The sequence below is a fragment of the Chelonia mydas genome, chromosome 6 (genome assembly GCF_015237465.2).
Source record: "Chelonia mydas isolate rCheMyd1 chromosome 6, rCheMyd1.pri.v2, whole genome shotgun sequence".
Taxonomy (NCBI): Eukaryota; Metazoa; Chordata; order Testudines; family Cheloniidae; genus Chelonia; species Chelonia mydas.
The window spans coordinates 1811933-1838204 of record NC_051246.2 but is presented as its reverse complement, the minus strand read 5'-3'; the positions used below and the strand labels follow the sequence as shown (position 1 = coordinate 1838204).

At 61.2% G+C, this 26272-nt stretch overlaps 2 protein-coding genes across 4 annotated transcripts; both read left to right on the top strand.

The window, feature by feature from the left end:
• The first annotated feature begins 221 nt into the window (after window positions 1–221).
• LOC114022220 (spidroin-1) lies at window positions 222–15610 on the top strand. 2 transcript variants are annotated; one of them, XM_043549680.1, is made up of 19 exons: window positions 222–529; window positions 4730–4909; window positions 8830–8889; window positions 9171–9224; window positions 9626–9670; window positions 9993–10049; window positions 10315–10344; window positions 11450–11488; window positions 11682–11711; window positions 12292–12339; window positions 12600–12659; window positions 12737–12796; window positions 13136–13201; window positions 13352–13435; window positions 13916–13972; window positions 14099–14155; window positions 14277–14342; window positions 14523–14576; window positions 14977–15610. In XM_043549680.1, exons 2-19 carry the CDS (start codon window positions 4819–4821, stop codon window positions 15000–15002), a joined length of 984 nt encoding a protein of 327 aa, XP_043405615.1. In that variant the 5' UTR covers window positions 222–529; window positions 4730–4818; the 3' UTR covers window positions 15003–15610. The 2 variants fall into 2 exon arrangements, with proteins under 2 accessions (XP_043405615.1, XP_043405616.1); XM_043549681.1 differs by lacking the exon at window positions 9171–9224 and having other exon boundaries at window positions 225–529.
• A 1092-nt stretch (window positions 15611–16702) lies between these two features.
• PKMYT1 (protein kinase, membrane associated tyrosine/threonine 1) lies at window positions 16703–24998 on the top strand. 2 transcript variants are annotated; one of them, XM_037898733.2, is made up of 8 exons: window positions 16703–16861; window positions 18132–18530; window positions 18782–19272; window positions 19510–19616; window positions 22463–22635; window positions 22978–23240; window positions 23856–23954; window positions 24295–24998. In XM_037898733.2, exons 2-8 carry the CDS (start codon window positions 18156–18158, stop codon window positions 24521–24523), a joined length of 1737 nt encoding a protein of 578 aa, XP_037754661.1. In that variant the 5' UTR covers window positions 16703–16861; window positions 18132–18155; the 3' UTR covers window positions 24524–24998. The 2 variants fall into 2 exon arrangements, with proteins under 2 accessions (XP_037754661.1, XP_037754662.1); XM_037898734.2 differs by lacking the exon at window positions 16703–16861 and adding an exon at window positions 17854–18030.
• The last annotated feature ends 1274 nt before the right edge of the window (window positions 24999–26272 follow it).

The window sequence follows — 26272 nt, the reverse complement described above, 5'->3', positions numbered from 1 at the left end:
GAGCTGAGCACACACGGCTCAGACCTGCGGATAAGAAATTAACCACCGAGCAAACAGACTCCAGACAGGGGGCCAGGGGGACACGGACTGGCTGGCTGGGGGGGGGGGGGGGATGGGACACAGGGCCTCTCCCCTCTAGGGGGCGCTGGCTCCAATCCAGCCCCAAGGCGGGGACTGGCTGGCTCAGGGGGGCAAGGAATGGGACACAGGGCCTCTCCCCTCCAGGGAGTGCTGGCTCCAATCCAGCCCCCAGGACTGGCTGGCTCAGGGGGTAACTTGAAACTGCCAAACCCAGGCATGGGGGGGAAGGGAAACCACCACCAGTGGCTGCTTTTCTAGGTCGTTGCTATGTGTGACCATGGCCCAGGCCGATTCAGCCGGGAGATAGGAGCCCGTTGCCAGGGGAACAGTTGGCTGGGAGACGGGGGTGGGGGGCACCTGGGAACAGAGCAGTCACTGAGCCGAATCTGGAGCTCTGGGCTCTCACCTGGTATCAGGTATCCCACCGCCTCCCCCAGCACACCCGCAGGTATGCAGCACTGCCACCAGGTGGACACTATGGGGAACGGCATCCAATGGGGCCCTCAGCTATCCCAGCCCAAGGCCCGACCCACAGCGTGCTGCTGCCCCTCACTCCCGGCCCACAGCCCCCTGCTATCGGTGCCCTGGGACCCCCCAGCTCTGCCAGTGCCCCTCAATCTTGACCCACAGCCCCTGCTAGGCCAGCCCTGCCCCCCAGCTCTGCCGGTGCCCCTCACTCCCGACCTGCAGCCCCCTGCTAGCCCATCTCTGTGGGTCGCTGGCATTGTGCATATCTCCAAAGTTATGCAGGAATCCTGAGGCCTCCCATCTGCCTGGGGGGCAGGGCGGCAGGAGCCACCCGTTAATAGGCCCAAACCTCTGAGGACAGGGGCTGTAGGTCGGGAGTGGGGGCACCGGCAGAGCAGGGGGGTGAGGGGGGGGACAGAGCTGGGATAGCAGGGGCTATAGGTCGGGAGTGAGGGGCACCGGCAGAGCTGGGTGGGGGGCAGGGCTGGGCTAGCAGGGGCTAGCTATAGGTCCGGAGTGAGGGGCACCGGCAGAGCTGGGGGGGCAGGGCTGGGCTGGCAGGGGGCTGCGGGTCGGGCGTGAAGGGCACCGGCAGAGCTGGGGGGGCAGGGCTGGGCTAGCGGGGGGATGCGGGTCGGGAGTGAGGGGCACCGGCAGAGCTGGGGGGGCAGGGCTGGGCTAGCGGGGGGATGCGGGTCGGGAGTGAGGGGCACCAGCAGGGCTGTGGGGGCAGGGCTGGGATAGCAGGGGGCTGCGGGTCCGGAGTGAGGGGCACCGGCTGGGCGGGGGGCAGGGCTGGGCTAGCGGGGGGCTGTGGGTCAGGAGTGAGGGGCACCGGCAGGGCTGGGGGGGCAGGGCTGCGGTAGCGGGGTGCTGCGGGTCGGGAGTAAGGGGCACCGGCAGGGTCGGGGGGCAGGGCTGGTCTAGCGGGGGGCTGCGGGTCGGGAGTGAGGGGCACTGGCAGGGCTGGGGGGGCAGGGCTGGGCTAGAGGGGGGGCTGTGAGTCGGGAGTGAGGGGCACCGGCAGGACTGGGGGGGCAGGGCTGGGCTAGAGAGGGGGCTGCGAGTCGGGAGTGAGGGGCACCGGCAGGGTTGGGGGGGGCAGGGCTGGGCTAGCGGGGGGGCTGCGGGTCGGGAGTGAGGGGCACCGGCAGGGTTGGGGGGCAGGGCTGGGCTAGCGGGGGGGCTGCGGGTCGGGAGTGAGGGGCACCGGCAGGGCTGGGGGACAGGGCTGGGCTAGCGGGGGGGCTGCGGGTCGGGAGTGAGGGGCACCGGCTGGGCGGGGGGCAGGGCTGGGCTAGCGGGGGGGCTGCGGGTCGGGAGTGAGGGGCACCGGCAGGGCTGGGGGGGCAGGGCTGCGGTAGCGGGGGGGCTGCGAGTCGGGAGTGAGGGGCACCGGCTGGGCGGGGGGCAGGGCTGGGCTAGCGGGGGGGCTGCGAGTCGGGAGTGAGGGGCACCGGCAGGGCTGGGGGGCAGGGCTGGGCTAGCAGGGGGCTGCGGGTCGGGAGTAAGGGGCACCGGCAGAGCTGGGGGGGCAGGGCTGGGCTAGCGGGGGGGCTGCGGGTCGGGAGTGAGGGGCACCGGCAGGGCTGGGGGGGCAGGGCTGGGCTAGCGGGGGGCTGCAGGTCGGGACTGAGGGGCACCGGCAGGGCTGGGGGGAGCCCAGGTCTGGGCTAGCAGGGGGCTGCGGATCGGGAGTGAGGGGCACCGGCTGGGCTGTCGGGGGCAGGGCTGGGCTAGAGGGGGGGCTGCGAGTCGGGAGTGAGGGGCACCAGCAGGGCTGGGGGGGCAGGGCTGGGCTAGAGAGGGGGCTGCGAGTCGGGAGTGAGGGGCACCGGCAGGGCTGGGGGGCAGGGCTGGGCTAGCGGGGGGGCTGCGGGTCGGGAGTGAGGGGCACCGGCAGGGCTGGGGGGCAGGGCTGGGCTAAAGGGGGCTGCGGGTCGGGAGTGAGGGGCACCGGCAGGGCTGGGGGGCAGGGCTGGGCTAGCGGGGGGCTGTGGGTCGGGAGTGAGGGGCACCGGCAGGGTTGGGGGGCAGGGCTGGGCTAGCGGGGGGGCTGCGGGTCGGGAGTGAGGGGCACCGGCAGGGCTGGGGGGCAGGGCTGGGCTAGCGGGGGGGCTGCGGGTCGGGAGTGAGGGGCACCGGCAGGGTTGGGGGGCAGGGCTGGGCTAGCGGGGGGGCTGCGGGTCGGGAGTGAGGGGCACCGGCAGGGCTGGGGGGCAGGGCTGGGCTAGAGGGGGGGCTGCGAGTCGGGAGTGAGGGGCACCGGCAGGGCTGGGGGGGCAGGGCTGGGCTAGAGAGGGGGCTGCGAGTCGGGAGTGAGGGGCACCGGCAGGGTTGGGGGGCAGGGCTGGGCTAGAGGGGGGGCTGCGAGTCGGGAGTGAGGGGCACCGGCAGGGCTGGGGGGGCAGGGCTGGGCTAGAGAGGGGGCTGCGAGTCGGGAGTGAGGGGCACCGGCAGGGTTGGGGGGCAGGGCTGGGCTAGCGGGGGGGCTGCGGGTCGGGAGTGAGGGGCACCGGCAGGGCTGCGTTTTGTTCATTTGGTGTCTGGCGCCCTCTCCTGGCCATTCCCATGCAGCGCGCAGAGTGGTTGGGCCGATAGGAGGGGTGGGGGATAGGCTCTGTGTGCCTGAGGGAGTCTCCTGGGCTGTTAGCAGTGCAGGGCCCATGACACACAGCAGGGAGCAGACTTCCCCCCACCCAAACACACATGTCCATCATCCAACCCCACCCCCCTCACAGCACAGATCGCTGGGACACAGAAATGCACGGGACCCCCCAACGCCGCATGACTCGAGAGCAGGGAGGGGCGGCCAGTGAGGCGGGAGCCCTGTATGCAGGGGATTAAATGATCCTACCCGCAGCCCCCTGCTAGCCCAGCCCTGGGCTCCCCCGATCCCCAGCTCTCCCGGTGCCCCACACTCCCAACTCGCAGCCCCTGCTCGCCCAGGCCTGCCCCCTCTCCCCGCATTGAATAAGGGACTGTGGAAGGGTAAGCGCACTGGCATCCCCTTTTTCCCCTGCCCCCCCCGGCCTGGGTCTCCTCTTTAACTACCCCTGGCCCACCCTGCAAGAGCCACCGATGTCATGTTTGGCCGCTCCGGCCCACGTGAACCCTTTCACCGCTTGTGTGGGGCAGACACGCTGTGACATGGAGCAAAGGAGGGGGGTTTCTGTGTGGGGAGCCAGTGGAACTACCTGCTACAAGATCATCCAAGATTCAGGGGGAACAGAAAAGAAGGATCCAAACTCTCCTGTAGCCTGACGTCCAAGTAATAAAGGGAGGGAGGATACTGGGCCCATTGCTGTGAACAGGGCTGGGGGGGCAGGCACATGGGTCCCCCACAACACTGGATCTTACATTCTCAACTACCCTCCTCTCCCCTACCCCCAGCTGGGGACAAAGCCTTGGGAGGTGATAAATTGTCCTTGGGATCCGCAAAGCCAGGGACAGCGGAGCCGGCCCCCTCTCCCTTTTCCCCCCTGCGGTGGAAATTCGGCTGTGGATCCGGGACCCCGAAGGGGCAGTTATAGTGCCTGGTCTGGGGAGAGTCCCGGGGAGATGCAGAGGGGAGGGGCATACATCTAGCAGCCAACAGCGGTTGGCGGGCTCCTGTTTTGCTTCGGATGGGCTGGGAGCCAGGACTCCTGGGTTCTGTCCCCAGCTCTGGGAGGGAAGTGGGAGCTGGTGGGTTAGAGCAGGGGGGTGCTGGGAGCCAGGGGGGTGCTGGGAGCCAGGACTCCTGGGTTCTGTCCCCAGCTCTGGGAGGGAAGTGGGAGCTGGTGGGTTAGAGCAGGGGGGGCTGGGAGCCAGGACTCCTGGGTTCTAGCCCAGCTCTGGGAGGGAAGTGGGAGCTGGTGGGTTAGAGCAGGGGGGTGCTGGGAGCCAGGACTCCTGGGTTCTGTCCCCAGCTCTGGGAGGGAAGTGGGAGCTGGTGGGTTAGAGCAGGGGGGGCTGGGAGCCAGGACTCCTGGGTTCTAGCCCAGCTCTGGGAGGGAAGTGGGAGCTGGTGGGTTAGAGCAGGGGGGGGCTGGGAGCCAGGACTCCTGGGTTCTAGCCCAGCTCTGGGAGGGAAGTGGGAGCTGGTGGGATAGCGCAAGTGGCTGTGGCTGTCTCTCTCTCGCCCCCCCCTTTGCACCCCTCAATGTTTCTATGCACTCCCCTCCGTGTATCTCTGCAGGGATTAGGATTAGCTGATGCTGGGATTAGACCCAGGAGCAGGCCAGGAGTGGATAAGCCAGCCCAGGTTGCTAGCCCGCCAGCAGCGCCATGAGGCAGGACCCACACCCTGGCGGCAGAACAGCGCCCCCCACAGCTGCAACAACACCCAAACCCTTCCTGCAGTCTAGCCTGGACCTTGGTGAGCCCTTCCGTCTCTCCTTTTCTTCCCATCCCAGAGTCAGCCAAGGCCCCTGGCAGGAGAACAAAGGGGCTTGGAGATGTTCCCGTCACGCTTCCAGCCCCAATTCCTCCTCTGACTTGTCCCCCCGCCACCCTCAAGCAAACGGCCCAGCGCGGCTTTGTCCCCCAAGGGCCAGTCATGGAGCCAGGAGATGGGGAAATTTACCGCACCAAGCCGAGAACCACCCAAAGTCAATATCACAAGGCTGGGTTCAGAGCTGGGGAGGGGCCGAAATCAGCCGGGAGATCTTAACCCATTGGGGGGCTGTGGGTTGGGCGTGAGGGGCACTGGCAGAACTGGGGGGGCAGGGCTGGGCTACCAGGGGCTGCGGTTTGGGAGTGAGGGGAATCGGCAGAGCTTGGGGGGAGCCCAGCCCTTGGCAGGACAGCCAGACAGGCGGGACGAGGGGCGGCCAGGACTCTGTTGCCAGACAGGGCGCGGTGGTGGAGCCGCCAGCCAAGGGACATTTCCTCTCCCTTCAGCATATTGGGACCCCCCCGCGAAGGTTCCTGAATCCCGGATGGGCCCGATCCGGGAATCCGAGGGCCCAGTCCGTCCTTCCAGACAGAAGGGATATGGGAAAGGGATAGATCAGGACTCCTGGGTTCTCAGGGAGGGGAATGGGGTCTGGTGGGCTAGTGCAGGAGGGCTGGGAGCCAGGACTCCTGGGTTCTCTCCAGCTGCCACTCCCCGTATCCTCACAGTGTAAAATACTGCACGGCAGTGTTTAAAAGGAAGGCCTGTGAGTTATGGGGCAGAGGGTCACCTGGGGTCACCCCCCTTTGGGCTCCCCCCTCACAGACAGCCGGAGAGGCTGATGGGAAAGGCAAATAGTGCCTGGGTGGGGAGAATTTGGCAGGGGGCTGTGATGTCTGGGGCAGGGGTTCAGTTGGGGAATAGGAAGAAGGGGGTCAGGGGGCAGACAGGAGGAATGTGTCAGGAGAAGGAAGGAAAAAGAGAGCAGTGTGATAAGAGGGTGGGGGCAGACCTGGGAGTCAGGACTCCTGGGTTCTCTCCCCAGCTCTGGGAGGGGACTGTGGTCTAGTGGGTTAGAGCAGTGGGGGCTGGGAGCCAGGACTCCTGGGTCCCTCAGTCTCAGTCTCTTCCCCTCATCCCCAGCTCCCGGGGGTCAGGGAAGTGCTCCAGAGTCAGTTTCCAGCCTTTGTATGCTGGGGACAAAAGGAGGAGACGTGTCCCCTGATGGCAGGACAGCGCCCCTGGGCTCCGCCGTGCCGGCTGGGGAGAGTGGGGGACAGCTGGGCCTGGGGGAGTGGGGCATTCGTCCCCTTGCCCAGGGAGGAAGCCACTGCTTTCTCAGTCCCGCCTTCCCCCGCCCCATGTGACATTCCCTGACAGCGCCAGCGTTTGTCCTCCCTGCATCTGACCCACCCCCAATCCCCCACCCCACAGAGGTAGGGAATGGATCATGCACCCGAAATGTGCCGGGGCAGGGTGAGAGCCCCAAAGATCTACACAGCAGGCACCGTGCCGCCAGGGGTCCCTACCCCATATCCCAGCCTGGTGCTAGGGGGTGCCGTGCCCCCAGGATTCCCGGGCCCATATCTCAGCCTGGTGCTAGGGGGCGCCATACTATACATAGTCCCTTCAGCAGGGGGCAGTACAGCTCACATACACACCAGTTCTCTCCCTGCCCCTTCCATTTCCCCTCTCTGACTTCCATCCTAACAGAGGTCCCCCCATAGGGCAGGATCTGGGGGTCAGTCCCCCACCCCACCCCCCCGACACATGATCCCCCATGCCTCCAGACTACTCAGACACAGCTGGGTCGGACTCATTGCTGAGCTGGCTGGAGGGCTGTTTGCCGACCGCAGGGATCGGTGTTTTACCAGCCGGGCCAGGGGCCCAGCGTTTACCTTGGACAGTGACAACAGACAGAGCAAATTACCCTGCGGCTTTATGGCTTACTCAGCAGGGCGCGTGCCGGAGTTAGCTTCCAGCACGGCAGCCAGCTGCCAGGGCACTGCGGGGAGGAAGCCCACAGCATGGGAGGCCCTTAAAAATTCTGTATAGCAAGAGGCTGAGGCTAGCCCAGCCCTGAGCTCCTCTGCCAGCTTTGCCGGTGCCCCTCACTCCCGACTCGCCGCCCCCTGCTAGCCCAGCCCTGACCCCCCCCAGCCCTGCTGGTGCCCCTCACTCCCGACCCGCAGCCCCCTACTAGTCCAGCCCTGGGCTCCCCACAGCTCTGCCGGTGCCCCTCACTCCTGATCTGCAGCCCCCTGATAGCCCACCCTTGCGTCTCCCCCCAGCTCCACTGGTACCCCTCGCTCCCGACCCACAGCCCCACTCCCACACTGCAGAGTCAGAAGTGAGACACAATTACATAATCATACACCTGGTTTTGACAAGCTGCAGTGAACAAGGTTTGTGTGTCTATGCGGGGGTGTCCCTGCCACCTCCTGCTTGAGGGGTTGACCCCTGCTCCGTGGGCGCACGTAGCTGTGTTGTGTGACTGTTTGCAACTGTGTGCCTGCCTGTGGGATATGAGTGTCTGTGTTAGTGTATCGGTGTATGGTGTGTGCACAATGTGGGGTGTATGCGGCCGTGTGTGTTGAGGTGTGTGTATCAGCGTGTGTCTGTGTTTGTGTGGGTGGATAAGTGTGAGTTTCTGTGGATCAGTGTGTCTCTCCGGTTGTGTTTGCATGTGTCAGTGTATGTGTGTGGGTATCAATGTGTGTGTGTGGATGGGTGTCTATCAATGTGTGTATCAGTGTGTGCGTGGAACAGGGTGTGGGGGGGTAGCAGTATGTGTGCCTATGGGGGTGTATATGTGTGTGTGGATCAGGGTGCGTGTGTGTATGTATCAGCGGATCAGTGTGTGTTTCAAGGTGTGTCTGTATCAGTGTAACCGTGTGAACATCTGTATATGTGTGGATATCAGTGTGTGTTTCATTGCGAGCAACAGAGCGTGTCTACTGGTGTGCGGGTGTATCACACACATTCCCTTGCCCCCTCCTTGCAGGGGCTCCCCCCTCCTGGCAAGTGGGTCATTGGGGGAGGGGCCAGGGGTAGAACCGTTCCCTGGGGGGGCGGGGCCATGGGTATATAGGGGGCTCACGGCTTGAGGGGGAGCTCACATCGCCATGGGGCTGGGGACCCTGCCCGCTGGGCTGCTTTTGCTGCTGTGCCTGGCCAGGGGCAGCCTGCAGGGGGGTGAGCAGAGCAGGGGGTCTGGGACTGGGGTTTGCGGGGCTGGGCTGGGACAGGATAGTGGTGGGGGCCAGGGCTGCCTCATATGATTGCACTGCCCCTGTTGGGTGCTGCAGGTCCTGGGGGGCAGAGGGGACCCTTGGGGACAGCTCTGCTGTTTGTGGGGGTGTGAGGGGGGGGAGCTAGCCCCTGGCAGAGGGGAGAGAAACTGAGACGGGGATTCAATTAAGGGGTAGATTAGGTTGATTCCCCTCCCAGAGCCGGGATAGAACCCAGGAATCCTGGCTTCCAGCCCCCCCGATCTAACCCACTAGACCCCACTCCCCTCCCAGAGCTGAGGAGAGAACCCAGGAGTCCTGGATTGGTTCACAAAATCCCAGTTCAAGTGACACCAGCCACCCTTGTCCACGCCCACCCATGGGGCTGGGAGCCAGGACTCCTGGGTTCTACCTGCTGCTTTGGAGTTGCCCCCAGCCCCCCCTTCATGGGTCCCTGCCCCAAAGCGCCCCCATCCTCAGTGCCCCCCTCTACCAGGGACACCAACTCTCCAGCCCATTCTTGCAGGGACCCTCAGCCCACAGTCCTCTCATATCTCCCAGGAACCCCAGTCCCTTGGTGTCCCCTGATCACCCTGCCCCGCAGCGCTTCTCTAGAGAGACCCCATCTCTGACAGCTCCCCTATGACCCCCCCCCCCCGTACTCCCTCCCAGGAGTGAAACCGCAGGCAAACGGAGCCCTAAGGCGCCTCTACCTCCCATCGCTGATCCGGGGTAAGTGGCACCCCCAGCCGGGAACAGGGGGAGCTGTTCCTGAGTGGGCAGACTGGGCTTGGAGGGACAGGGAGAGGGAAGGGGTGTGTGCGAGGCTGGATGAAGGATGCAGAGGGGGGCTGGAGGAAAGGAGGCAGGGCTGCCCAGGGAGGGGTCCCTGGCTGGATGACTGGCTGAGCTGAACCCAGCATTCTCAGGGGAGGGGGGAATGGTCTCCCAGCAGGAGAGCAGGTTGGGGGATTCAGGGGGCTGGCTCACTCCATGTGCTATATGAGTTGCAGGTGTAGGGGGATTTCACCCTGGAGCTGGGCTGGGACCAGCTGGAGCCAAGGCAGGTTGGCGACAACCAGCCCCTACCCCAGACTCCACTTCCCTCCCAGAGCTGGGATAGAACCCAGGAGTCCTGGCTCCCAGCCAATCTCTGCTCTGACCCACTAGTCCCCACTCCCCTCCCAGAGCTGTGGATAAATCCCAGGAGTCCTGGCTCCCAGCCCTGCCTGCTTTAACCTACCAATCCCCTCCCCGAGCAATGGATAGATCCCAGGAGTCCTGGCTCCCAGCCCCGCCTGCTTTAACCCACCAACCCCCACTGCCCTCCCCGAGTCGTGGATAGAACCCAGGAGTCCTGGCTCCCAGCCCCGCCTGCTCTGACCCACTAGATCCAACTTCCCTGTAGTGAACTGTGATGGTGCATTTGCTGCATTCCTCATCCCTAGTGTCTGCTCCTTCCTTCCAGGACCACACACCGGCTATGGACCCCAAGGACTGCAGCCGGGACCAGGTGAGCCCTGGGAGTGCGGTTGGGGCGGGGAATGAGAGGCTAGGGGTGGAAGTTGCTGGGTGGTTTGGGTGCTGCCCATGGTGCTCGTGACGTCTGGTCTCAGCTCCTTCCCGAACTGTGCTGGCCGGGAGCAGGGACAGTTGGGCGGTGGGATTCCAGAAGACGTGTCCTCCAGCCATGAGACTCCACACCCCAGATCTGTGCCGCCCAGGGCAGAGACCTGGCCAGCTCTGTCTGAGAAGGACTGTTCCCCCAGCAGAGATGGAGCCCATCTCGTCCGCTGCACCTCCCAGCTAATCCCTTTCCTCTCTGTTCCCGGCAGGAGCTCAGAACGGGTTTGGAGTGGCAACAGGTGTACGGGTGAAGCCAGGCAAAGCAGGTGAGTGGGGATCAGCTGCCCCACTGAGGGCAAAGGCTCCTTTCTCTGCCCACCTTGGCAGGGTGAATCCCTGACTCGCCAGCCATAGAAATACTGGAGACCTCTCTGGGGAGTGTGGCGCTAAAGGAGAATCCCTGTTAGCTCGGAGCACTATAGGGCACCTGCCACACACACAGAGTCCCGATCCCCTCCAGTAGTGGGCAGCGCTGTGCACTCTCCCACAAACACGTCTGGCTCTAACCCCTCTCTCCTTCTTTCTGCACAGGCTATGGGGTCCCCGCTGGTTATGGTGCAGGTAGGAGCGCCCCCATCTCCCCATGCAGTCCTCACTGCCCCGGAGTCCCAAACCTGAGTGACAAAGGGTGGGGGTTCTGGCGTGTGGGAGACCTCACGACTCTCTCCCACCAGCTGATCAGAATCCAAAGCATGGCGATTTGGCGCAGGCTGGACGCAGGGGTCCCGGCTTTCCCCGCAGAGCTGGGGGAGACTGCTCCCTTGTGCGATCTCACGACCAGAGACATCCCAGGGCACTGCGGATGGGGGGAACCTCGTCCGCCCCCAGCCTGCCCCCATCTGGCTGTTGGCGAGGGGACGTCCATAGTGAGCCTCGAGTATGGAAGGGGAAACTGAGGCATGGGGCTGGGGCTTGCCAAGGGATAGAACCAGGAGTCCTGACATCCTGGACTGCTGAGCCCTGCGCAGACACAAACAGCTGCGCAGGGCACCACACAGCAGTGACAGGGCTGAGTCAAGCCTCTGCCTCCCACATACCCCCACCTGCCCTGCCCCACGCACCTCCTGCCCACTCCGGGCTGGGGGCTGCCTCCGGGGCACGGCGTGCAGCGCCGTCCTCCTGAGTGGCTCGGACACCCCCACGCCCGCGCACAGACCCACCGGGACGTACTCTGCTCACAGCGCCCGCCACTCGGGAGTTTAAAGTACAACCATGCCTTGTTCAAAATAGCGCATGGTGCACTCCCTTCGGGCCGAGCCAGCTGGGGACTATAACTCCCAGGATGCTCTGTGGGACAGGGTCACGTGCTGCTGCTGCGGGATGGAGAGAGCGGGGCTGGATTCGGAGCCCGAGGGCTGGTCGGGAGAGCGCGGCGCGGGTACAACATCCGTGTCCGCAGCCCAGCCGCCAGCCACAAAAATGGGCCGTGGGTATCCATGGTGCTACCCCTCTGCTAAACCCACTAGACCCTACTCCCGTCCCGGAGCATGGGAGAGAACCCAGGAGTCCGGGCTCCCAGCCCCTCTGCTCCAACCCACCAGCCCCCACTCCCCTCCCAGAGCCAAGGATGGAACCCAGAGCCCTGGCTCCCAGCCTCTCCTGCTCTAACCACTTGACACCACTCCTCTCCCAGCGTCCTCATAGATTCCCATTATCCTTTTTCCAGGATTAGGTGGTCATCCCCAGGGTGCAAAACAAAAGCCAGGTGAGTATAAACAGAGTGGCTGCGGGTCAGGATTGAGGGACACCAGCAGAGCTGTGGGGGCAGGGCTGGGCTAGCAGGGGGCTGTGGGTCAGGATTGAGGGACACCAGCAGAGCTGTGGGGGCAGGGCTGGCATAGCAGGCAGCTGTGGGTCAGGATTGAGAGCACCCCCTGTGCCCTGTGTGTCTATTTCAGGGTACTTCCATGCTGCGCTGCCCCTGGGAGGTGAGTAAGACCACACTGCCCCTTATATTCCCATACCCCCTCTACCCCTCCAACTGCCCCTTCTCAGGAAGGTCAGTGCCTGGCCCTCCACTACACCCCCCGCACCCTGACCCCTCTGCTTTTCCTCCCCAACAGGCCTTGGGGTGGGTGGGAAAGCCCCCAAAGCAGGGAATCCCTCCCATGCACCCCCCATCTGTGTCCCCTGCGGTGTCTCCATCCCTCTTTATGTGCGCCCCATGCTGTGTCCTCTTCCCCATCCCCCACCACCTTTCTTCACCTTCTTGCTGGAGATCCCACAGCTCACACCAATGACACCTTGAGGAAAGCCCAGCTGGCCATGCCCCCTCCAGCTCCCTGGGGGGAGAAGGGCTCACTGGGCTGGAGGGGGGGGGCCCTGAAGGGGTTGAAAGCCCTCCCTGCACAGGTCCCAACCCCCTGCTAACCATCCCCCACCATTACTCTATCCCTGATTCCCCCCTTCCCCCCCGATGATCCCACCCCCCAGGGCCAGAGCCCACACTGTGGAAGCCAGATTCTTCAGGGTCTGGGTTGGTCTCATTCTGGGTTCTCCTCCCCGCAGGTTTTGGGGCAGGACCCAGAGCCGGCAGCTACCCCACAACTCAACAAGGTAAGGGGCATAAGCTAAGCACAGCGTCCCCTGCAAGGAGAGGCTGGGGCTGGAATAGGGAGGAGCTCCCCCCACAGCCAGCGTCCTGCCCCACTCCCCACAGCGCCCCCTGCAGGGAGAGGCCGGGGCTGGAATAGGGGGGAGCTCCCCCCACAGCCAGCGTCCTGCCCCACTCCCCACAGCGCTCCCTGCTGGGAGAGGCCAGGGCTGGGGCAGTGCACCCCAATTTGTGGCTGATCTGGATTCTCTTTGCTCTGTAGGATATCCCGGAATAGGCGGTGGGTACCTAGTCAATGGAGCACAGCCTGGATACGGGAATGGTAAGGGGACCCCAAATTCTACTTAATTCCCCCACACACCCAGGCTGAGCGAGTCTGATCTCCCATCTCTCTTCTAGGCTATGGTGGAGGAGGGAACAGTCACCCTGGGGCCGGACTCCAGTCAGGATACGGCAACGGTGTGTGCAATGACAAGAGGGATGGGAGTGAGGGGCACCGGCAGAGCTGGGGGTAGGGCTGGGCTGGCAGGGGGCTGCGGGTCGGGAGTGAGGGGCACCGGCAGAGCTGGGAGGGCAGCCCAGGGCTGGGCTGGCAGAGGGCTGCGGGTCGGGAGTGAGGGGCACCGGCAGAGCTGGGAGGGGAGCCCAGGGCTGGGCTGGCAGGGGGTTGCGGGTCGGGAGTGAGGGGCACCGGCAGAGCTGGTGGGTGGGGGACCGCAGGGCTGGGCTAGCAGGGGCTGTGGGTCGGGAGTGAGGGGCACTGGCCAAGCTAACTGCCTTATTTTATCCCATCCCCAGGTGCCCAGGCTGCATACCTAGGGCGTTTCGCTGGCCCTGGCACAGATCTCTCAGCTGCTAAATTTGGTGAGCCCTTCTGACCGCAGGGCTCTGGGGGATAGGAAATGGGACGCGGGGCCTTTTGCTCCAATCCAGCCCCAGTGTGGGGAACTGGCTGGCTCAAGGGGGACACAAAGGGGAATTATCCCCCATCCTGACACACTGTCTATGTTGCAGGCCTGGGCCAGCCCCCATACAATGGGCAGCCCCAACAGGCCATGCCCACCGGTCTGGGGGGAGACTACGGCGGTGGGAAATACGGTAGGTGTGGGTAGGGGCTCTGGGCTCATATGGGTGGTGGAATTTATCCAGAGGGTTGTTACAGAGGGGACTGTAGGGGGCAAGGCGTTTATTTGGGGCACAGGGGTCTGTGCTAGGCCGCCCAATATCTTAGTCCCTGCACCCTGCACAGAGATGTGGGGCAGGGGGCTGGGATGCCCCCCGCTAACCCTGCCTTGCCTAAATAACCTTGCCCCCTGCCCCGACAGGAGACCCCAGGCATTTCCCCTATGGCCTGCAGCGCCCCGGGCTGGTGCAGACAGGAAGCCGTGTGAGTGCTGCAGCCCCACTGTGATATCTACTCCCGTCCCTGCCCGCAGTGGATGAGGGCCACCTGGCCGCCAGGGTTCCAGCGTCCCAGGAAAAGCTCCCTGGGGTCCCAGCACACTCCCCTTCCCAGCCCTTGGTGGGATCTCCCGCTCCCCTGCTGATCTCCCACCACCACCGTGTTTCCTCCTCCAGGTGGCGCAGGGCAGCTGATGTATGGGGCACAACCGGCTGGGCTCAGTGCCCTGGATGGTAAGAAATGGAGAGGGGCTGCCCAGAGAGGTCCCCGCTCTCCTCCCGCGTCTGGACGCACGGGTACCCATCCCCGGGGGCTCAAAGCCCCTTCCCTTTGCTAATTTCCTCCTCCCACCGCTGCAGGCAACGGGAACGGACGGGGCTATGCGAACGGAGGGGACCTGCAGGCTTTGGCTGCTGGTAAGAGTCCCCCATACATAGCATCTGCTCCTGGGACTGGAGTAGCGGGAGCTCCCCCCACAGCCAGCGCTCCTGCCCCACTCCCCTCAGTGCCCCATGCTAACTCTTGTCTCTGTTGCAGGGGGATACGGGCCACTCACAGTAGGGCAAGCTCCCGGGGGCTATGGACTAACCCCAGCAGCATACGGTAGGAGTGTGTGGGGGCGAGATTTCACATTGTATCCTATTGTCTAGTGATGCAACCGAAACTGCTCTTGCGTGTGTGTCCTATGCCCTCTAGTGCTGTCCACAGAGAGTGATTCTCCTTTGGGTAGCAGAGACCGGGATGGCCTGTGACTGGTTCTCATCTGCTCTCATCCCCTTTTAGGAGGCAAGGAGGCCAAGTATGGACTGAACGGCTTTCTGGGGAATGGATACAGAGGTAAGAATTGGGGAAGGCATGTGTATCAGTGGGGTGTGAATCTCAGAGATGGCGGACAGGTGTGAATCTTGGAGGGGGTTTTCTGGGGGGAGGGCATAGGCTAGAGGAGCCAAATCTCTGCAGTTTGGCTAAGGAAGTGGCTGCAAAAGTCACAGCAGTGTGAACTTCAGGGGGGTTATTTTGGGGAAGGGGGGGCGTGCAGCAAGTAAGATATATGATGATATGTCCCAGGCAGAATCCATGCCCTGTTCTCTAATGGAGGGGGGAGGCAGGGGCTATGGGAGGGAATGGCCGTCTATCACTGTGTGTGGCTGTCCCTTATAGATGCACCAGCCTCCACTCACCCTTGGAGATGTGCCACTCTCTTGAAGTTCTGACCCTATGCCTCTCTTTATTCCAGGTCGCTGCCTTCCCGGGAAGTGCTGAATGCCAGACCTTCACCTGGGGAACTCCAGGCCACAGGATGGCATGAGCCTGCCGCTTCTGGTGCTAAAAAAAACAAAGAATTTCTCCTGATCTAAATTATCATCTCTTTCTCTTTTTTCCCCACTTTATTTTTAATGGCTAGAGATCTGTCTTTTTAAAGGAAAAACAAATGGTGACTGTCAATTTAACTTGGTTTTTCAAAAGTGAGGCTGTGACGTATCTGGTCACCCTAGTCAGGGGTCACCAGAAAGCAAGTGTGAAAAATCAGGACAGGGATGGGGGTAATTGGCACCTGTATAAGAAAAAGCCCCAAATAGCGGGACTGTCCCTATAAAATCGGGACATCTGGTCACCCTACCCCTGACTTCCCTGCCTCTTTGGTCTTGGCCAGTGAGGTGAGAGGGATTTTAAGGGTAGGTCAGTACAGGAATATGGGATGCACAGAGGGGGGTGACTGAGTTGTTAACTCCCCTTCACTGGATAGGCAGCAAATACTCGGTTGTATCCGGAGAGTGGGTTGTGGGAGTGTTTGTAATAAAGGTCCCGCACAAAGCTGAAGTCTCCAGATCTTTGTATGCTGTATCCTGGGGGCAGTTCACACCTCTCCCAGCAATCGGCTCCGGCTCTCGGAAGACTCAGGCAGACTCTGGTTCTCCTCCAGTCGCGTTTTGAAGCTTTTCTTTGACATCATAGCGGCTGGAGTCTTCATTTAAAAAAAAAAAAATTAAGGCTGAGTCTCTGGGGAACAACGGGGAGGGGGGGCTGTCCAGGCAACCATGGCTAGTCCTACCTACCCCAGACAAGGGGTATTTTCTCTGGGGTATTTAACACATGGGAGCGATCCTCCACCCCGAACGAAATGTGGGGCCTTGGTTTTCAGCCCCCCCACATGCAAACCACCCATGCAGCTCGTCTCCCCACTCCCCAGGCTGCTGGCTTGCCCAGTGGCGGGGGGGGGAGGGGACTGGATATGGGACACCCTGGGGTCATGCTCTGGGGAGGTTCTGGATCTCCCCCCACCCCCCAAGGGTGGGGGCGAGGGTCGTTATTGGGGCTGCCCCCATACACGGGGGGGGGCTGTTTGAGGCGGGGGAGGGGAACTGCTATCCCTGGAGGTGGGGGGGGGGCTGCCCCTGTGGAGGGCTGGGGGTTTCCGGGGGGGCGTTGTCCACTGTGGGTGGTGGCTGGGGCTGGGGAGGTTGTGGGGTGGGGGTTGGGTGGCAAAGGGGGCTGCCACGGGGGGGGGGCTGCGCCTGAGGGGGGCTGGGGGTTTCCGGGGGGGGCGTTGTCCCCTGTGGAGGGTGGCTGGGGCTGGGGAGGTTGTGGGGTGGGGGTTGGGTGGCAAAGGGGGCTGCCACGGGGGGGGGCTGCGCCTGAGGGGGGCTGGGGGTTTCCGGGGGGGGCGCTGTCCCCTGTGGAGGGTGGCTGGGGCTGGGGAGGCTGTGGGGTGGGGGTTGGGCGGCAGAGGGACCTGCCATGGGGCGGGGGGGCTGCCCCGAGGGGGCCGGGGGGCGAGGCGGGGGGCGGGGGGGTTGGCCAGACTTTGGTTGCCCCAGTGCATGGTGGGCGGGAGCGTCACTTGGCGGCGCCTCCCCCCTGGCGGCGCGAGAGTGGGCGGGGCGAAGGAGCGGGGGAGGCGGGGCCATGCCGGCCTCTCGCCTCTGATTGGCTGAGGAGGTGTTGGCGGGAGGCGGTTGGCGGCTCGCGCCGGGCCGGGGGCGATTTTGGCGCCAGGCGGAGCGGCGGTTGGGCTGGCTCGGGGCGCGCGCGCGGGAAGGGGCTGCCGGGGAGCCCGTCACATCCGGGTACCTGGAGGGGAGCGAGCGCGGCGCCCCCGCCCCGCGGGGACCGGGGAGGAGGTGAGGCCCCCGCCCCGCCCCCAGGGGCCCCCGCCGGCCCCGCCCCCTGCGACACCCCGCCCACGGGCCCCCTCGCTGAGGCCAAGGGGAGGGGGCTGAGCGGGGCCGCCCCCCCCCCGCCAGACCCCTCCTAGCCCCCCCCCCAGCGGCCCCCCCTCGCCAGACCCCTCCTGCCCCCCCCTCACCGGACCCCCTCCCGCCGGACCCCTCCCCCCTCTAGCGGCCCCCCCCAGCCAGATCCCGCCCCTCTTCCAGCACCCCCCACATCGCTGGACCTCTCCCACCCCCTCCCCCCACCCCACCACCTCCCGACGGACCCCTCCCCCCCCATCGGACTCCACCCCACCGGACACCCCCTCCCCCTATGCCAGCACACCCCCCACCAGACCCTGCCAATGCCCCCCCTCCGCCTGCCGCCCCCATGGCCCCCTCTCCCCCTGCCAAGGGACCCCCGCCAGACCCCTCCTAGCCCCCCCCAGCGGCCCCCCCCCCGCCGGCCCCTCCCCCCTCTAGCGGCCCCCCCCAGCCAGATCCCGCCCCTCTTCCAGCACCCCCCACATCGCTGGACCTCTCCCACCCCCTCCCCCCACACCACCACCTCCCGACGGACCCTCCCCCCCACCCCACCGGACACCCCCTCCCCCTATGCCAGCACACCCCCCACCAGACCCTGCCAATGCCCCCCCTCCACCTGCCCCCCCCATGGCCCCCTCTCCCCCTGCCAAGGGACCCCCACTCGACCCCTCCTAGCCCCCCCCCGCGCCAGACCCTCCCCGCCAGCCCCTCCCCCCTCTAGCGGCCCCCCCAGCCAGATCCCGCCTCTCTTCCAGCACCCCCCACATCGCTGGACCTCTCCCACCCCCTCCCCCCACCCCACCACCTCCCGACGGACCCCTCCCCCCCCCATCGGACTCCTCCCCCCACACACCCCCTCCCCCTATGCCAGCACACCCCCCACCAGACCCTGCCAATGCCCCCCCTCCACCTGCCGCCCCCATGGCCCCCTCTCCCCCTGCCAAGGGACCCCCGCTCGACCCCTCCGCCACCCCACGGGGTCACGGCCTGAGCTCTCCCATTCAGGCCAAGGCGGGAGCGGTGCAGGGGTGACCCCACCCCACGCTCGTGCCGAGGGGCCCGGAGATTCCCCCCTCCCCCGCTCATGCCAATAGGTGCTGACCGGGAAACCCCCCCTCGCCCCCCATCACCAGCCCCTAGCTGTGCCCAGCCACGCTGCTGACCCTGGGGGGGCTGTTTTTCTCTCTCCCTGCAGCGCCTCCCTCTGGCAGAGCCGGCCATGCCGCTGCCCCTGGACTGCGCGGGGGCCGAGTCCCAGCTGAGCCGCACGCCCCTGCCGGCGCCTGTGCCGGCCTTCTTCCAGGAGGCCGAGCGCAGCTTCTCGGTGAAGAGGCCAGGCCGGCCGCTCAGCTACACCCTCCCGCCCCGACCGCGCCACAAGGGCACCTTGACTGTCAGCCGGGTCTTCGCCGGCCGCCAACCGCAGCCCTGGAGCCAGCCCCGGCCGCGCAGCGTCTCCTTCCGCGGCTCCCAGGTCCGGGCGCTGGCCCCCCGCAGCCGCCTCTACAACCCTGCCCGCAGAGAGCCCTTCTTCAGCCAGTGCTTCCAGCTACTGGGCCACCTGGGGCGCGGCTCCTTCGGGGAGGTGTATAAGGTAAGGGGGGACGGACATCTGGGGTGGGAGATCCTAGCTGGAAGGGGTGTGGGGGTTGGGGGATCCCAGCTTCGGGGATGAGCACGATTGTCCACCTGAGCCTGTCCCCACTGGGGGCTGATCCGTCCCCTCCAGGTGCACAGCAAGGAGAGCGAGCATGGAGCTATTCTGTGGGGCTGAGTTGTGGGGAAAGGAGGGAATCTGTCGGGGGGTCCTGGCCCTACCGTCTACGTCTGATCTGTCCCCCACAGGTGCGCAGCAAGGAGGACGGGCGGCTGTACGCAGTGAAGCGCTCGGTGGAGCCGTTCCGGGGCGCCGGCGACCGGCAGCGCAAGCTGGCCGAGGTGCGGAAGCACGAGCGGGTGGGGCGCCACCCCAACTGCGTGAGCTTCGTGCGGGCCTGGGAGGAGCGGGGTCAGCTCTACATCCAGACGGAGTTGTGCCCGGCCAGCCTGCTGCAGCATTGCGAGGGGCGCGGGACGCTGCCCGAGGGCCAGGTGCGGGCCTGCCTCTGGGACCTGCTGCAGGCGCTGCGCCACCTGCACGCCTGCGGGCTGCTGCACATGGACGTCAAGCCGGCCAACGTCTTCCTCACCGAGCGCCATGTCTGCAAGCTGGGCGACTTTGGCCTGGTGCTGGAATTGGACCGTGGAGACCTGAGTGACGCCCAGGAGGGCGACCCGCGCTACATGGCGCCCGAGCTGCTGCGGGGGGAGTACAGTGAGGCGGCTGATGTCTTCAGGTGGGCCCACTAGAGCCAGGGAGAGAACCCAGGAGTCCTGACTCCCAGCCCAACCCCTCTATCCACTAGACCCATCTCCTGGCCTTCATGCCGCGCCCCCCCATCCCCCGCTTCCTTGACCACCACCCCCTCGCTGCCCCATGTGCTCCAAGTCCAGGCACCCTGGCGTGTGGCAGGGAGCAGAGGATTCTGGGAGGCTGGCTCCTGGCTGACCCAGCATGCGCATCTCTCTTCCAGCCTTGGCATGACTATCCTGGAAATCGCCTGCAATATGGAGCTACCCAATGGAGGGGAGGGCTGGCAGCAGCTCCGGCAGGGCTACTTGCCCCCCGAATTCACTGCCGGTAAGTGGAGGTCACCTCTCCTGGCACAGATGGAGCTGCTGGGTCTGCTGATGGCTACCCAGTGTGTCATGGACCCTGCTTCACACAGAAAAACCTGCTGGAATTGGCGTTCAGTCTGGTGGTCAGAGCTGGGAGGGGGGCCGGAGCCAGGACTCCTGGGTTCCAGCCCAACAGAGTAGTATCTGTCTAGTGCAGCGATACTCAGACTGAGGCTTGCAAGCAAGAAGTGGCTCTTTAAAATGTCTCTTTGCAACGCATGACATTAAAACACTGATTTAATTATTAACCAGTCGGGATGCTTTTACAATGCTATTAGCCGATTGGAGCTGATAAAATAATAATACTTGATCAGTCATTTTGCTAACTAATTAGTAAACCACACACCTCATTTGGAACTGGAAGTACAAATCAGGCAGCAGCAGAGGCGGGGGGGAAAAAAGTAAATACAATAGAGTGTTAAATGTAAACTACTTAAAAAGGGAAAGTAGCATTTTTCTTCTGCATCGTGAAGTTTCAAGCTGCATTAAGTCAATGTTCAGTTGTAAACTTTTGAAAGAACAACCATAACGTTTTGTTCAGAGTTATGAACTACCTCCATTCCCAAGATGTTTGTAACTGAGGTTCTACTTTGTGTGTGTGTAAAAACTAAATATTTCCCATCACACTGTTTAAATATGAATCTATAGTAAATGAAACAATGAATTCACACGACTGTGGCTCTTTTGGGTAACACTGATTGCTAATTTGGCTCCTGAACCACTGAGGTCTGAGTATCACTGGTCTAGTGCAATGGCTCTCAACGTTTCAAGACTACTGTACCCCTTTCAGGAGTCTGATTTGTCTTGCCTACCCCCAAGATTCACCTCACTTAAAAATTACTTACAAAATCAGACATAAAAATAACAAAGTTTCACAGCACACTATTCCTGAAATTGCTGACTTTCTCATTTATACCATATATTTATAAAATAAATCAACTGGAATTAAGGCTATCAAGCAATTAAAAAATTTAATTGCGATTAATCGCACTGTTAACAAATGATAGAATATCATTTATTTAAATATTTGTGGATGCTTTTTACATTTTCAAATATATTGATTTCAGTTGCCACACCCTGCTACAAAGTGTACAGTGCTCACTATTATTATTTTTATTACAGATATTTGCACAGTAAAAAAACAAAAGAAATAGTATTTTTCAATTCACCTAATACAAATAATGTAGTGCAATCTCTTTATCATGAAAGTTGAACTTACTTTTTGTACATAATTCTACATTTGTAACTGCACTCAAAACCAAAACAATGTAAAACTTTAAGCCTACAAGTCCACTCAGTCCTACTTGTTTACAATATCACCTGAAAGTGACAGCAGGTGTTCACATGGCATTGATGTAGCCGGTGTTGCAAGACACTTACGTGCCAGATGCGCTAAAGATTCGTATGTCCCTTCATGCTTCAACCACCATTCCAGAGGACATGGGTTCATGCTGATGACAGTTCTGCTCGATAACAATCCAAAGCAGTGCAGACCAACGCATGTTTGTTTTCATCATCTGAGTCAGATGATACCAGCAGAAGGTTGATTTTCTTTTGGGGGGTTCAGTTCTTAGTTTCCACACCAGAGTGTTGCTCTTCTAAGACTTCTGAAAGCATGCTCCGCACCTTGTCCCTGTCAGATTTTGGAAGGCACTTCAGATTCTTAAACCTTGGGTCGAGTGCTGTAGCTATCTTTAGAAATCTCACATTGGTACCTTCTTTGCGTTTTTTGTCAAATCTGAAGTGGAAGTGTTCTTAAAACGAACACCGTGTGCTGGGTCATCATCCAAGACTGCTTTAACATGAAATCTATGGCAGAATGCAGGTAAAATAGAGCAGGAGACCAACAACTCTCCCCCAATTCTCAGTCACAAATCTAATTAATGTTTTTTGTTTTTTTTTTTTTAAACAAGCGTCCTCAGAATGGATGCCTGTCCTCTGGAATGGTGGTTGAAGCACGAAGGGACATACAAATCTTTAGTGCATTTGGTACGTAAATATCTTGCGATACCGGCTACAAAAGTGTCATGCAAACACCTGTTCTCACTTTCAGGTGACATTGTGAATAAGAAGTGGGCAGCATTATCTCCCGTAAATGTAAACAAACTTGTTTGTCTGAACAAGAAGTAGGACTGAGTGGACTTGTAGGCTTAAAGTTTTACATTGTTTTGTTTTGGAGTGCAGTTATGTAACAAAAAAAAAATCTACATTTGTAAGTTGCACTTTCACGATAAAGCGATTGCTCTATGGTACTTGTATGAGGTACACTGAAAATACTATTTATCATTTTTACAGTGCAAATATTTGTAATAAAAATAATATAAAGTGAGCCCTGTACACTTTGTATTCTGTGTTTTGTAATTGAAATCAATATATTTGAAAATGGAGAAAAATGTTAAAATAGTTAATACATTTCAATTGGTATTCTATTGTTTAACGATCGCGATTCATTTTTTTGAGTTAATCGTGTGAGTTAACTGCAATTAATCAACAGCCCTAACTGGAATATAAATATTGTCCTTGCATTTCAGTGTACAGTATATAAAGCAGAAGAAACACATCATTGTATGACATTTTAGTTTGGACCGACTTTGCTAGTGCTTTTTATGTAGCCTGTTGTTAAACCAGGTAAATATCTGTATGAGTTGATGTACCACCGGAAGACCTCTGTGTACACCTGGTTGAGAACCACTGGCGTAGTGGTTAACCAAGGCAGGCCTGGAAGTGAAGTGCACTAGGGGGCACCGTGCAGCAGGGCGATGGGTGGGGCTCAGTCAGGGGTGCTGCTGACATCTCTCCCTGGCCCAGGTCTCTCCTCAGAGCTGCGGGCTTTGCTGGCTGCCATGCTGGAGCCTGATCCCCGGCTCCGGCCCTCGGTGGAGACGCTGCTCAACTCCAGCATCATGCGCAAGACGGAGAAGTGGCGCAAGCTGACACTGCTGGTGCAGGACGGACTCCTGAGAGCTGCCTCTTTGTGCCAGGTGAGTCCTGGGGGGTGGGGGAGCACTTCAATCCTGATCCGCAGCCCCCTGTTAGCCCGGCTCTGGGCTCCCCCCCATAGCTCTGCTGGAGTCCCTCAATCCCAACCTACAACCCCCTGCTAGCCCGGCTCTGGGCTCCCCCCCATAGCTCTGCTGGAGTCCCTCAATCCCAACCTACGATCCCCTGCTAGCCCAGCCCTGGGCTCCCCCCCACAACTCTGCAAGAGCCCCTCACTCCCGACCTGCAGCCCCCTGCTAGCTCAGCCCTGGGCTCCCCGCACAGCTCTGCTGGTGCAATTCAGTCCTGTTGGTTGAAGTTTCTCTTCTCTCTCCCCCACTCAGGGTGTTGGGAGTTTTGTGCGTTGGCTGTGGGCTGCCCTGTGCCTGCCAGCGCGCTGGCTCTCCAGCTGGCGTTGCAGTGTGCCCGTCACCCCGCCCTGCTCCCCGCTACTTGCCACCCTGCTGGATAGCAGCTTCTCCTGGGACGAAGAGGAAGAGGAGGAGGAGGAGGAGGATGGGAGCCTGGGGGAGGATGTGTTCGAGGTATCTGGGGTCTGCGGGCGGCATAACCGCACCTGCCCCGGGGAGCTGCTATTGCAGGACAAGTGAGTGAGGGGGACAACACACCCACATCTACCCATGGGCCCTCATCCCCTCCAGTAAGGGGCAGCACTGCCCAGGTGTGCTCTCTCACACAGGACAGGAAGGGACTTCTGTGGTGCAGGGAGGATATGGGGGTGAATCTAGGAATACGGAGTGGGCGGTGGGGACTGGGAGTGTATGAAGGTGGGGGAACAAAATGTGAGATGTGGAGGAGTTAGGGTGGATAGTATCTGGGGCAGGTAGGAATGCAGGAGGATACTGGGGTGGGGCACTTGGAGGCTGGGAATATGGGGTAATCCATATGGGGGGGTAAGTGGACATAAGGGGATGCATGGGGGCAGGGGTATGTGGTTCTCTTCCCTTTGGGGTGTAATAGGGATGATGGGGCGTGGGAGAGTACCCAACTTACCTGAGCAAGGAGGTGCATGGAGGTCCCTCGATGGGGTACTCCTGGGGTGGGATATCTGGGGTGGCCCCTTGGCAGAGTGGGGCGCCATGGTGGCTGGGAAATGGACTCCCCAAGCTTCGTCTGATGGATGTATGGGAATGCTGGGTCCCAGGGCCAGCCCCTCCTGCACCCACAGGGGCTTCCCCTCACGTCTCTGCTTCCCTCACAGGCCCCTGAGCTCCCCGCCGCTGGGCCTGCGTCCCTCCATGGGCAGCACATCCACCCCGCGCCACCCTTCTCCACCAGAGACTGGCAGCAGGAGGACGAGGTGAGGCGTTGGGTGTCAGGCAGGGCTGCAGCAAATCCTGTGGGCCTTTTCCCTTGCTCCTGCACACTTGAGAACCCAGGAGTCCTGGCTTCCACTCCCCGCTCAAACCCACTAGATCCCATTCCCCTCCCAGAACCTCAGAGAACCCAGGAGTCCTGGCTTCCAGCCCCCACTACTCTCTCACTTGATCTTACTCTCCTCCCAGAGCTAACTGGGGCATCTCGGCTGGGGGACAGACTGTCGGGGACAATCCTGCCCTGGGTGGGGATGGCTAGATGGGCCCCCATGGGGTGTCTCCATCTCCCACTGCCCTGATCCCACCCTGGTTCCCCCCTCCTAGGTCCTCAGCCCTCCAGGGCAGCCCCAACATGAGCCGCATCAGCCCGGATTCCCCCCCCAGCAGCCCCGGCTCCCCCAACGGGGGCAGCCTCCGCCGCACCCTGGCCTTCGAGGAGGAGGAGGACGAGCCAAGGGAGGAGAGCGCCCCCCAGGGTGCAGGCCAGCATTGCTCCTTCGAACCCAGAAACCTCCTGAGCATGTTTGAGGATGCCACGGCGGAGCAGAAGTGACAGGCCTCCAAAGATCAGCTGCTCGCAGCTTGATCATTCCTGGGGCGGGGAGGGTGAGTGTACCTCACTGGGGTTATGACCCCCCATGCTCCCAGCTGAGGCTACTTGGGCCTCTGTTCTCCACACTGCTGGGGGGTGAGGGGAGAGCTCTCCTCCCCTGAGGCTGTTTCTGGTCCTGTTGCTGGCAGCGGCGGGGGAGGGGGGCTGCTGGGAGGAGCAGTTGGGGGTTGAATCTCAATGTACTTTTTTTTTTTTTTAAGCTTTTTAACCTCTTCATGAAATGGTGGGAGGGACACAGGTGCTGCCATCCCCTCCCACCAGGGGTCGCTGTGGCTCTGCCCCAGGGCAAAGGCTCAGGGCTGTTCAGCCCCAGGCCAGGACCCAAGGGGGTTTGTGGATTTTTTTTTGGTTTGTTTTTTTTCTGTTTTTAAGGGAAGGCAACAGCTAAGTGTTAATAAAAAGTGCTTTGAAATGATCACGAGGCTGAGGCACAGCTGGGGGTGGGAAATAGACTGTCAGGGTCAATCCTGTCTCTGGGGTGTGGGCAACACTGCCCCTGGCTGGAGGGAATGGGGATCCCCTGGGTGCGTGGGGTGATCTGTGCCACTCTACCACCACCTTGACCACTAGCGCCACTAACTCCCCCCTGACCTCAGCAGGGCTGACGAGCTGGGATCTTCTTGGCACCCTACAAACCTTGATTATGTAACAAGGGCTGCTCACCACACAACAGCCCACAAGCCACACCATGTGGTAATGCAGCAGTTGGGGTGTCATACCACACAAGAATTGGGAGTGGCAGTCATACACCTTTCTCTGCTCTTATTGGGTTTCTCTCATGCAGAGGTCTTGTGTTCTTTGTGAGCTGACTCCCCTACTGCCCCTTCCCCCACAGTAAACTGAGGCACAGCAAAGGGAATTAATTGCCGTCTGATCACACAGTAAGTTAAGGACAGAACCCAGGAGTCTTGGCTTCCTGCTCCCCTGCTCTAACCCCCTGGACCCCATTCCCCTTCCAGAGCTGGGGTTAGAACCCAAAGGGCCCAAAATGAAATTATTGGGGTAGGGACCTGCTCTTGGTTTTGTTTGTATAGTGCCTGGCACTGTGGGGCATGATCAATGACTAAGGCTCCACAGGACTAGTGCCACACAGATTATAATAGGCCGCTCTCTGTCTGCAAAGCTGCCCAATTTTAACCAGTCTGACTTTAAAACGAGATCTAGTTAAATCAGTGTACACCCTCTTAATCTAAATTAAATTTGGGGCCAGGAATCTGTTTAAAACAAAGAGCTAGAAACTAGGCTTCAATTTGAATTAAGATGGTCTACACTGGTGTGTCTGTCTAGCTAAGACACTTATCTGGCCCCCATCACCCTAGCATCAGACCACCTCACAATCTCTGTGCTTATCCTCCCAGCAAGGAGCGAAAATGCTATTATCTAATTTTACAGTTGGGGAAACGGAGGCACAGACTAAATATATGAGCTGAGGGAGTTTGTGGAAGAGTAGGGACTTGGGCCCAGGCCTCTCACGTCCTAGGGTAACACTCTAGCCACTGGGCCATCCTCTCAATTTGTTTCCATAACTGGAGTGACTCTGAACGCAGACAAATCCTCATGTTTGGAGGAGTGGGTGGTCGACAGAGGAAAGAATGTATTCTTTTAGACGTTGAGGATGGGGGAGGTAGTGGAAGGCTTGAGGAGCACAGAACAATCCAGTTCTTAATTCTAGTGGGGTGACAGCTATTG